Source organism: Glandiceps talaboti, chromosome 16 (genome assembly GCF_964340395.1).
Source record: "Glandiceps talaboti chromosome 16, keGlaTala1.1, whole genome shotgun sequence".
In the NCBI taxonomy this organism is placed as follows: Eukaryota; Metazoa; Hemichordata; class Enteropneusta; family Spengelidae; genus Glandiceps; species Glandiceps talaboti.
Window position 1 is genome coordinate 5,120,918 of NC_135564.1, and position 13,163 is coordinate 5,134,080.

General features: G+C 36.3%; 1 protein-coding gene across 1 annotated transcript; it reads left to right on the forward strand.

Moving 5' to 3' along the window:
• Positions 1–428: 428 nt before the first annotated feature.
• On the forward strand, positions 429–3,070 carry LOC144447797 (uncharacterized). The gene is made up of 3 exons (XM_078137885.1): positions 429–763; positions 1,562–1,642; positions 2,558–3,070. Exons 1-3 carry the CDS (start codon positions 451–453, stop codon positions 2,560–2,562), a joined length of 399 nt encoding a protein of 132 aa, XP_077994011.1. The 5' UTR covers positions 429–450; the 3' UTR covers positions 2,563–3,070.
• Positions 3,071–13,163: the final 10,093 nt, after the last annotated feature.

Consider the following 13,163-nt stretch of genomic DNA (forward strand, 5'->3'; position numbering starts at 1 on the left):
CTTTCGTATATAGTTGGTTATGTACGTCAATATTAACGCTATTATCGACATTTTATTGTATTCTGATAGAAATATTCTGAGACATAACTCGGGAAACAAATGCCTGTGCCCATAAGCCCTTAGCTATTTAAATGACTATACAAAGTACAGAAAACAACTTTAGATCATACATCCATACCATGCATACCTGTACCTGGCGCACAAATTCATTCATTCATTATCTCAATATACAAATTTCTGAAATATGTCATGACTTTTCCACCTTGGGTGAAAACAATCTACAAAATTGGAGATGTATATGCGTACGCACTGGTGATCGTGAATGGATCCGACCGCTGTGACGTACAGTGACCTCGCACAGCTGAGATGTCAAAGGTCGCGTACATACATGTGCACGTTCGTGATCGTGTCATAGTATTATATATTAATTTTAAGTTATAGAATTTCCCCATGGCGGAGAGTAAGAACATCGGGGATTTGACATTACACGAACTACTATGCAGTCAGGAATTGATGAACGAACTATCCAGCCTTCTTGACCCTGTACGGGATGACGGGAATGACCATAATTTATTACTAAAAAAACTGGGATTTCAGGCAGTACAAATAACGTACTTCAAAGACAAGAACCAACCAACACGTGAAGCTCTGTGCAGAAAAGCATGGAAAGTAACATTGTATGAATTAGTAAGCCATTTAGATGATATGCATCGAGCTGATTGTATCGCAGCCGCAAAGGGAGTCCTCATTCGCCATTTATTAGGTGAGTTTAGCCTTCATAATATGGATATCAGATGATATATACCATGGGCCAGGTGTAAGTTGTAACGGATTGAGTGTACCTCTGACCATGGATGTCTCCCTAATACATCCATGCTCAGACAGACAACTAAACAACTGTTGTTTGGTGGTCTGACTATTCAGAGAATGTAAATAACGGCGAATCCGTCACTTAGAATCTTACATGATCAAGAGCATGTCGTTTTGAATGATTCTGAATGTGCACCGGTTTAGTTTTCACATGGATGTATAACTATAATAAAATCACGGTTTTCACTAGTCCTACTTGCATACGGAGTAAGTCGTCTCTTGGTGTTGAGCGAAATGCGTGCACCATCTGCAAGCAGGACTAAGTTTTCACATGCTCCCACAATGCCAATGGGTTCTATTCTACAGCCCGGGAAGGGGGAGGGGGGGGGGGGGCTTTGTTAGTTATGTTTATGAAAACACACAAACCAAACAAATAAACCAAATCAATCAAACAAACAAACAAACAACATATAAACACTGATAAACATTAACAACCGGGTAATTTTGACGATTTCTGAGTCATACCTTGTCGTATTGAAGAATCTCATGTTTTTAAGAAAAACAAAAAAATATTATATTTTTTTGTTTTTTTAAAAACATAATGAGATACTATAATAGTACTCGCATTTGGTTCTGGTAGGGATCAGTCATTTCCCTTATCGGGGTATGGCAGTATTGACTATTGGTATCAGCTTCAAAGAGAAGTGCTAGTAACACTCTATATGTACATTTTGTTTTTGTTTTTTTCCAGATGGCAAGAAAACAGGTCTGGAAGACATTTTAGATTTAGAATCAACTGCCATTGCATATCAAAAGAATGCTGATATTACAGGTTAGGAATTGTTTTCTTTTACTTTCTTTTGAAAATGTCATATATTGCATCATAACTGTCTGTACCTGGAACTTCGTCTCCCACTCTAGATTTCAGAGAATATTTTAGATTTTAACAAATCTAGAAATCCACCATCAGGCAGATTACATGACATGCCTGTAGTTAACTTGGCAATGTGCAGATCCTGTGACCTATGTGTATGTAAAACAAGTGCTAGCTGTTACAGGGTCTGTAATTTGGTGAAGTTTTATAGTTTTGTACTCACAGGCATGTATATAGGTGTGTAATTTCTGACTATATACATTACTATGATCAATGAGTGATATACACAGATGTGTATCCAGAGGTGGGTTCATATATGATCCTTTCCAGGGTTTGTAAATTTGGTTAGATTTCAGGACTGTATACACATGCATGTAACAGGCCTGATGGTGTAGGTGTGTATACATGTATGTTAGTGTAATTTCTGAGAGTATCTCAGAAACAGGTTATAATCCGGTTTTAAGTACACATGTACAAACATTTGCAATTGTGTCAAAATCAGAACTGTAACACACCTGTGTAAACATCCATGTATACAGGCATGTAACTATACACAGGTCTGGTCACATGTAGAAAACATAGACCCTGTGACATGAAAATGTATATGGCTGTGTTACAGTCCTCTCCTGTCTTTGACACAGACCTGTACTACAGGTGTGTTGTAGGGTCTGCGCGGGAAGTTTTCCAGGGAAGAAATTTTATTTGGTGTGTAGAGTGCTCAGTTTTGATTAATTAATTTTTAATGTTAATACTATATTTGTTGACTACATACTGAGGACTACATTATGTGATGATATAATGAGAATAAGTCACTGTAGTTGAAACCCACGGTCAGCTGAACCAAAATGTAAATATGTGTGATTTTTTTTCTAGGATAATGCAACTGTGTAAAAAGCAAAGAAGAGAAGAAAGAATGAAAAAGTCACAAGAAATGGAGATAGTCAAAGAGTGCTGATCTGTGTTTTTGATTTCAATCGACTCACCTGTTACATTGTTCAAATTTGCTATGCAGTGTAAAATGGTACCCTGTCTAATACCTTTGTTAGGAGAAATGGTGATGTTCGTGAACTGTACAAAGAATTCTTAGATGCTCAAATAACCAACTATCCTCTTTAAGTCGCATGCTAATGTGACAGGGGGTCGGGTTTAAATTCAGTAGATAGGGAACGTGAAATTCCACCATCTTGAATGTTGCATTATGGGAAGTAGTTTCATTCCACTGAAGGACATAAATCAAGCAATGCTGAAAACAATCTGGTACGTCATTGTAAAGACAAATACCTAGCCTTAGATATCCCATAGACTGTATATATCTATGGTTATCTAGATTCTTACAGGAGGGATATCTACAGGAAAATTTCTGATACTAGGCTTTTCAGCCTCTAAATCAGATCGTTGTCAGCCATATACAGCGTTGAGTGTGTATTAATGTCTAAAGTTGATGGTTGAGAGTCAATGTCAAATTTGTATGGTAAGTTTTTTCACAGTTATACTTCCAATCATCCCAGATTACATATTATCGCAATTACAAATAATCCCAGAGTCATTTTTATGTGAACATGCTCAGAATTGATGGGAATTGGCCATAAAATTTCACGTATTTATTGATGGAGATTAAATGTGTTTGAAACAAATATAGATATAGTGACATTTTTAGAAGTACCAATGTAGCATATAACAATTAATGTAGTTAGTAAGGCAGTATTACTTTATTACAGTAGCGCTATCTAATCAGACTGTTGGAATTTGTAGTTGTCTTGGTAATGTTGTGACTGGAACTTACATTTACGTCAGTACATCAGAACAAGGTCAGTAATGTAACTCATCGCTCAATGTTCGACTAAAGATACTGCAAAAGTAAATAAATCTTATTATTACATATGTACCAGAGTTTACTTACACTGGTGCACACACATACTCATGGTATTTGCACTGCAGTGCAATAGGGAAAACATTATTGCATACCTGTATGCTAATGATATGCAAATGAGGGTATGATTATTCCTTGTACATGCAAGTGCATGATCTCACAATGTAATTTTTATGGAAATTTGCAATTTTGGTAAACGTTTGTAATAATAACAGAGCGCCATTCTGGGTGAATTCCAGTGGGAGTACTCGGGTATTTCAGTATTTGTACTGTTTAAAAAGTGAATTCTGCTGCACTTTCTCTCCACTCGTGGAGTACAGCCACAAAGAACACTGCAAGCACTCGTGCAAATACCCCAAGTACGCCACACTTACACTCACATCATGAGGCTCTGTTATATTATTGTATGTATACAAAATATATAGATGTATTTCACAAATCTATTATGTGTACATTATCAGTTGATTATGAGTTATTCTGCAAATTTGAAATATATTGACAGTGAACATATATTGTAATTCAGTGAAATTTTTACTTTTTACATTCTTTTTGCAAATAATTGTTTTGTAGATTTTTAAGCCAAAAATGAAACAATTCTCAGTTCCACTTTTACAGCTTTGTACATTATACTCTATAAACTAAGAAGAAATGTGTGAGTCTTTCACTGTCCAAATCTTTAAGATTATGTACTTGGGTTATTTTTTATTAGATTCCTGTAGCAATATATGTTATATAAATGAATGTAACTTGTGATAATGAATTATGATATGGCCCATTTTATGTTAGTATTCATTTGCTCTGTTTGATACAACCACACAGAAACCATGCTAACCATATCTTAGTTTGCCCATATCCTGATTTCCATAGTAGCATGAAAGACATGCTAAGATTTACAATAGCATGCGAAGATTGAATGAAAACAGTTTCTTGCTACATTGAATGAAAACAGTTTCTTGCTATATTTTTTCTCTGAATGAAATTAACTAATGTGCTACTATGCAAATATGAAATGCAGCGAACAAAATATTGGCGCCCACGTGTCTGTGTCTAGTTGCAGTACATTTAAATGGATTATTTCATAATAGACAAAATGAAGCAAGAATTGTGATTTTGCTCGTTTTGAAGTGTAGAGTGTGTTTCTTCTTGGTTTCATCATGCATCCAGTGAACACTAACATGAAATAGGCAGTATGACAATTGCTAGACATGATTCAACATATTTTAGTAGTTGGAATAAAATATTACCACGGAAATCAAGCTATTGGCAAACAAAGATAGGCACAAACAAAGAATGTTGTGTTGCACTTTTTACAAGTGGATGCGATAGCAATGCTGTGGTTATGTGGATTTAATCACCCTGTAATCAAGCTAGTGTATACGTAACACTGAATGAGGTTGAATATGTAGCCAATTCAAAAAAAAACTTGTAATCAGAAACACCACCCTCCCGTGAGTGTAATTATATCAATATCCATTGACATTGCAACAATAGTTTAAGTTTGTGTCTATCAAAGCTTGCCTATAGCTTGATTTCCATAGTAGTATATAAAATTGTTTTAGTTTGTGTCTATCTTAGTTTGCCTATATCCTGATTTCCATAGTAGTATATCAACAATAGTTTTAGTTTGTGTCTATCTTAGTTTGCCTATAGCCTGATTTCATAGTAGTATATCAACAATAGTTTTAGTTTGTATCTCTCTTAGTTTACCTATAGCTTGATTTCCATAATAGTATATCAACAATAGTTTTAGTTTGTGTCTATCTTAGTTTGTCCATAGCCTGATTTCCATAGTAGTATATCAACAACAGTTATAGTTTGTGTCTATCTTAGTTTGCCTATATCCTGATTTCCATAGTAGTATATCAACAATAGTTTTAGTTTGTGTCTATCTTAGTTTGCCTATAGCTTGATGTCCATAGTAGTAACCTCGTGGTATATATTTCGTGCTGTGTACTCCTGTATCATGAACTAAAAAGGAAAGGATATTATGTGGTCCTTAGGCATGTCTTTGAGAAAAGTAAAAGTTGTTTTTGTTTGTTTGTTTGTTTGTTTGTTTGTTTGTTTGTTTTTGGGGGTGGGTTTTTTTTTTTTTTTTTTTTGGGGGGGGTCCAATGGAAATTTGTGTGGGAGATTAAACCGATGCCAAATAATCATCAACTTCAAGTATGTATTGTGACGTATGTTAACTTTTAGAGTTCTTGACCCCCTCATTGAAGAACAATCACGTTGGTATATTTTTGTTTCATTCACATGAACAAGAAGCGATTATATATTTAAAAGTGATTTGAGTTTCAAATTTGATGAAAGCATGGATATTTCGATCGGAAAGGATGAATTCTCAACAAGATAGATTGATGGATTTTCCATACTAGTGTAGTTTAAAATATAAGGTTCCCGTAGAGCTGCACTTGAAATATATTTTATTCCCCATCTTGAAATGTAAGATGTATCATTCAAAGATAGTTGGCGATGCGACTTGGCTACATTCCAACTAGAGGAATTACATGTAAACTTAATAAGGGTATATTTTGTGGGGTATTAGAAATTACGAAAGACGATCCATATCGACGCGTACGTTGAGTATTAGATATATGTTTAGTGGGTGGACTTAATTGATTGAGCGACCCGGTTCATTCCACCAGGGTCATGACCTGCTTACACCGTCACGCCGTGCTCTGGATAGTTCGACTGACGAATCAGGGCCAGTCAAGAAGTGTCTTGAATTTGTAATCACTGTGTTTGGATTCAGACGTGACACTATTTACACATGTCACCAAATACCTAGTTAGAGAAATGAATACCTTTTATTGCAATGGCTCACATGGGTGTCAAGACAATAGGTACACTAATATCATATGTCTGGAGATGTCATTCAAGTTAAAGTCTTTTGTTTTATTGTCATGGCGCTAATAATTTTGCACGATCTATTGTTATCTATTGTTATCATAGGAAGCTCAACTCCTATACTTTATTGTGATCTAATTATGTTATATCTAATTATTTTAAGGACCATATGGTCCATGGTCACAATAAGTCACGCACTAATAATCTTGGCCAACAACTACATTTCATACCAACAAGCTATACAGTCATGCAAAATCCAAGATCTTAAACAAAGACGTGGTATTATATGTTTGAAATTTACGAAATCCTTAAAGACATTCACAACTGGCTTCCAAATCAAACAGGAAAGGAAAATGGTCGAGGTTTGCGTAATTTGCATATGTTGAAAATGGATATTAAGTCATTCTGGGCAGGTAGAGGGACTTCCCAATGGGTTTCTGCCACGGCTGCATTTACGTTTTAAATATCGCGTTCTGGTGACTGGCGCCTGTCAGCAGACTCGGCCTAATTTTAAACAGCATTTAAATTTCATAAGTTGTTAAAGTATTATGATTTATTCATCAATCAGTATTCAAAATTTGTTTATTTCACTTTGTTTATTACGTTTTACTAACTGTTTTGTGATATATCTATATAGTTATAATGTAATCCTTCACGCGGGTGAAGGGCCTTGACCTGCTCCACAAATGAATTCGACTGTCACGGTAAACGTGTGTCCCGCCCTAAACGACCGGCCCGACTCGTTCACTAAATAAAGGACAGTAACGTATAGTACGTCAACACGTCAGAAGTTTGTGCATACATTTCTTGTCCTTATTTTAGCAGGAAACTAGATCTAAATATTTTTTTACGGACGACACATGTACAGATATTCCCAATGTCACAGATCGGCAAACTCACATTTCTGGAATTACCATGCGCCCAGGAGTTGATCAATATACTGTCACTGCTCCTTGATCCAGTAAGGGACGATGGTAATGATCACAGACTGTTTCTGGAGAAACTTGGATATCGGTATTTAGAAGTCGTATACATCGCAGGAAAACAACACCCAACACGTGAAGGTTTAGCTAGGAAGGGTTGGAAACTATCAATGTATGATTTTGAAAGAATTTTGAACAGTATGCCCCGAGAAGACTGTCTCGCAGCGATAAAGGACGTTATCGTTCACCATTTGTCAGGTGAGTACAATGGAACCCGGAAATTGTAAGTGAAAGAAATCGGATATATACAGTACAATTGTGGTAACTGAATATTATTGCGGTCATGTTAATGTGTTGTATTGTAAAGTTGTATTTTGACTCTTTGAACAAAGGTCAACCTAGGGTAGTGTAGTTATACCCTCAGTTCACATGGATACTAATGCCTGAAACAATAGTGATCTGAGGTAATTAACGTACGTAAGGAGGGAGGGAGGGAGAGAGAGAGAGAGAGAGAGAGAGAGAGAGAGAGAGAGAGAGAGAGAGAGAGAGAGAGAGAGAGAGAGGGAGGGAGGGAGGGAGGGAGGGGGGAGAGATAGAGGGGGGAGGGAGGGAAGGAGAGAGAGAGAGAGAGAGAGAGAGAGAGAGAGAGAGAGAGAGAGAGAGACCGAACAATAACATGTATGTACGCATACGCACACATGCACAGGCTCGTAAGCCTAAATCACTAGTGACGCACAGTTCTATGGAAGCCCGGAGGGGACATATACGTAGAGCAAAATGTTAAAAAATTATCTCGTTATCTCGACTTATTATGTCGTTATCTCGACTTACTATCTCGTTATCTCGACATAGCTATTTGCTTGATTACCAAGTCTGGTACGAGATAGTTTGTCGAGATAACAGGATAGCTATGTCGAGATAATGAGATAGCTATGTCGAGATAATGAGATAGCTATGTCGAGATAATGAGATATCGACATAGTAAGTCGAGATAACGAGATAGTAAGTCAAGATAATGACGTAATAAGTCGAGATAACGAGATAATCTTTAACATTTTGCTCTACGCAAATGTCCCCTCCTGGCTTCCATACAGTTTAGCTGTCAGCTGAGAAACTACTTTTACTTGTAGATTCAACACTCTCCAATGTCTGTTTGAATATTTATAGCCTTACACATTGTTCACTTTACAATTTTGTTTCAGATGGTACGGTTATTGACCACGAAGACGTTTTAAATTTGGAGTCGGCTGCTCTTGGACAGGTAGACCCTATTGATGGCAATAACTTTCAAAGTAAGATTGTATTTTTTGACCCTAACTTTCATCTCTGTACTTACCCAGTAACTTATCAGTTAAAATCACAGGTATATAGGAATTCATGGCAATTAATTTGAAGAATATAGATTTGTAGTAAGTAGCATTGAGAGAGATCTAACACCTATAATGTCTAGCATATCCATTTATTGAGACTCTTAACGCAGTTTTCCTTACGTTATTGAGACGACGGTGATACAATTTGAACAATTTGAAAACAATTTGAAAAGTTCCGCGTTTGGGCTTCTTCCTCCAAAAATCTAATTGTGGAAATTGCCTAAGTATCGTATTATCAATTTTGAACTTTTAGACGAGATAGATGAGTCGAAGAATGTTGTGATCGACAAATATAACGAGACAGGACAGACAAACGTGCAATAAGTAAATATATAAGTGTGTGTGTTTGTGTCTGTCCGTTTGCCTGTGTGTGTGTATGTGTGTGTGTATGTATGTATGTATGTATGTATGTATGTATGTATGTATGTATGTATGTATGTATGTATGTATGTATGTATGTATGTATGTATGTGTGTGTGTGTGTGTGTGTGTGTGTGTGTGTATGTATGTATGTATGTATGTATGTATGTATGTATGTATGTATGTATGTATGTATGTATGTATGTATGTATGTATGGAACTCCTTGTGTTAATTTGTCCAAGGGGTTGAATCTAATAAAGATGTGACATTATTGCCTGAAACACAAACGCCAAAGGGTCATCGCTTCCGGTTGGCAAACAATTGATACAATGGCACTTGGTGTATGCAACTGCTATACAAGTTGACCACTGTATATGTATATCGTTACGCAAAAAGAGAACTGTTAGTTTTTGTATGGGTAATAAATTACCTGTTGTCTGTTGTCTTATTGCTAGTGTAGTCATTTCGTAAGAAGTTGGGGGCTGGAGTAAGAGTTCATTCTTTTCAATCAAAGAAGATGGGGGTTGATATTTTTTGCCATTGAACCATTGATAGGGACAGTTACAAGAGAAAGAACACGGAGCCGTATATATTTTATTTGTTTCTTTACAGAGTTTCAACCCAACACAGCCCCTTTGGTGATGACTTGGTCTGAATTCCTACATGCTGGTCTTGTACTCATACTTTGTCCAATTTGGCATTTCGTATGCAACTCCATTGGTAGCTTCATTACACTATCCCTGCACCTTCCTGACTTAGTGGCAAGAGGGTGTCTATTCTTTTTAAACTTTGTGTACACAGAAACAATACACCTTATCGCAGGAATATGGGGTAATGTTCGATTCATTGTCACAAACTATTTTCTACGGCAAGGCACAGACGATGGGGTCGTTTCATTCGTCTTGATAACATTAAGTAACGTGGAGAGGTCTGTACTGACTTTTCTCCTTCTTAACGATATCGTCCTATTGACCCCGTTTTGGGAATCTATGCACGAGTTAAGCGTATGGGAACACGTGGTAATTGGCCTACCTGTATATGTGTCCTGGTTTATGGAGCCAAGAATGAAAATATTGCATAAAAATAACAAGAAAAAGAGGGCTTGGCAAATGATACAGAAGGAGGTAAGCAGTGTGGTCATCTATAATCTAATACCGCATTTGGAGTCTGCCGTAGTTCGAGTAACCTGTACAACGAGTAATACTGAAGTAACACACTTTCTCTATATGCTACACTCGTTTGTAACAAGTGTAAAAGTATAATGTTTCAATTGGTTGATTTAAAAGCCTGGCATGTCACGGGTCCTTCTAATATGGTCGATTACCAAATGAAAGAGTATACGTTTATAGTTGATATGGATGATATAGACGATTGTGGTACATGTGGAAAATTTTGTACTTAGGTGTTATTGGTTGTATATACCAGAAAAAAAAATATGATTGAATTATAAGCAGAGAAATAACTCTCCAATAATGGTTAACTATATATAGTTCTTCTGTGTCAATGACAACAAAGAGCAGTCAAAAAGCAAAAGTGTGCACGTGTTTTCTTTAATCCAAACCTCACAAGTATGTTTGGAAAATAGAAGCTCAGATCAAATTAATCAAGGTTGATGAGTGAAACTATCGTTGGACAAAAAATATTTCAAATATTAGAAATGGTACAGTCAAGAAGTACATAATGGATCACACGATGAAGCTCAAACTCGCGGTGTTATATGATTATAAATGCAGGAATACTGAAGTGTACCAAATACTGATCAGTTTCATTGCTTGTTTACACAGGATAGAATTCATTGGACAATTTGCAATGCAAGAATTGAAGAGTTGGAAAGGAGTGAAACAGAAGAAATGATAGAGATCCGACACGCTCTAATCTGTCTCATTCCAATTCAAATGGTTTTGTTGATCAGCTGCTACCATCTCATATATTGTCATCGAGATACATGTACTCGCGTTATGACTGCTTGCTCCAGGGATATTCCTAGGTCGTTTTTTCTCGTGATGTTCCTACATCTCTTCGACTGCTGTTATAGAATATTCCTCTTGGTAAGATTCTACATCAAACTGGATCCAACCGGTCGTTTCTACATGCCATATAAGGAAATCAAAGAGGAACATGACATAATTCTGAAGTCCCTCACCAATTCCAAGCGACTCCATGCGACGGCCGAGTGACGCTTTAAACTGATGCAGTTTATCAAGATCCGAAGTTAGAAAACCATGGTGTGTTAGGCTAGCTACCCTTACATGTTGTATTTAACTGTAAATAATACATGTACATGTAAAATGTTAAGCAACTGAGTTCAAATCGTATGCAGTCCGTTTCATAGTGTTTGCTGGTACAGCTACACATAAACAAATTGAAACTACATTAACATAAGAAAATCACAATGTCTTGCTATACAGTTTGTCTAAAATGAGATAAACCATTTGATATATATAGTCCTATTGCTACTAGCCACGGGCACGCTTGCACCAATGTTTTAATGTCCACTTTTGACGTCTGCATGTGGCACTTTAGTTCATCGATCATTTTATTTCAAACTAAATGTTGCAAGAAACTATAGTCATTCAATCTTGCGTAGCATGGCCGTGTCTTAATGGTTTCTGTGAGGTTGTAACAACTAGTTAGTGAACACTAACATGAAACGGGTTGTAAATACACAGTACATTATATTCTATCTTAGAATTATCAGTTATGCAGTTTAAGCTAGTTATCAGTTACTTGTCAGTTAGTGAGTTATTATACATTTCTATGTATTCAACGTTGAATTTGTATGCCATACTGATATCAGTACCAACACTTGAAGTGATATACATAGATATAGAGTGCATGTGACTGTGATTTTCTTTTTTGTCTTTCTACTTGTATGTTTATATACCTTAAGTTTTGGTTCTTGAAGACTTACAAGAAAGATCATTCACTCCTTGTAGGACTAGTTTGAAAGGTGCAGTCGTCGTTGACATGGTCCACTTGTACCTCAGACGTCGACTACCAAACAATAATTTGTGGTTTGAGCTTATGCTAACCACTCGCCACGGTTGAGTATATAGCGGAAACAACGTCTGGATCTGTCAAATTACTTGCGAACCACAATCAACTGTAATGTGTATAATTTTCGTTAATAACTTAATTTCGAAGAGATATATAATTACCTTAAATTGATAAATTTACGTTTCTAAATAAGATTTTGAAAGTAATTACTTGCTATAACAAGAACTAAAGTGTGAAGGGAATGTGCGTTCTTGACCATTGCCTGCGTTTTTAACATATGCATAATATGCCATTTCGAGCTTTTACAAAATGTAATGATTTCGTAGTGAACTAATTATAATTTCAAGCTTGACAACCACTTTAGTGTCCTGTCGTATACTCTATTTGTACTTTATCAACTCGGCGTAACTTTGGATAATTCACAAATGTTACAAAACAAAAGAAATCCCATACGGCCATAGAGGGCACTATACCTAATAAAAAACCTGTAAACGCAATTAATCACTATCAGACACCTCAGATTACTATAGAACTTCAAACACATAGTGGTTTGAGCACAGATACAAGTGCTTCAAAATCTATTTTAGAAATGCACTTAAACGTAATATTTTAAGTTTTTTGCAATCCATGTGGCGACTTCCCTTTTATTTGTAAGTTGCCCTGAATGCAATAGTACATCATCACTAATATATTCTGTCATTCACATGTACGATTTTGAGCGTTCGGGTTGATTTGCCACCCCGAAATGTTCATTTCAGACAACGTGACATAGGCTGGGGGGGGGGGGGCACTCCATGAGTAATCAGACTGGGGGGGGGGTTGTGCCTCTGTACAGCAGACCGCGAAACCTAAGGTGTTGTCATACCACGGTTTACACGAAAAAGCAGACCTTTTCTCATACGAACTTACGTCTTGTATATTCTAACACTGTCTGCCTGGATGGGGTGAGATCACCGCCAAATTAGAATTTTTTATGTATGATTTTATTATATTTAATCGTCTAATATCCCTGTTATATCACTTTTACCTTTATCTAGTAGTTATTTCAATAGCAATTCATAAAAGTATCATTATTTTGTCATCAATTGAGGGTTTTGTTATTTGTATTTATTCG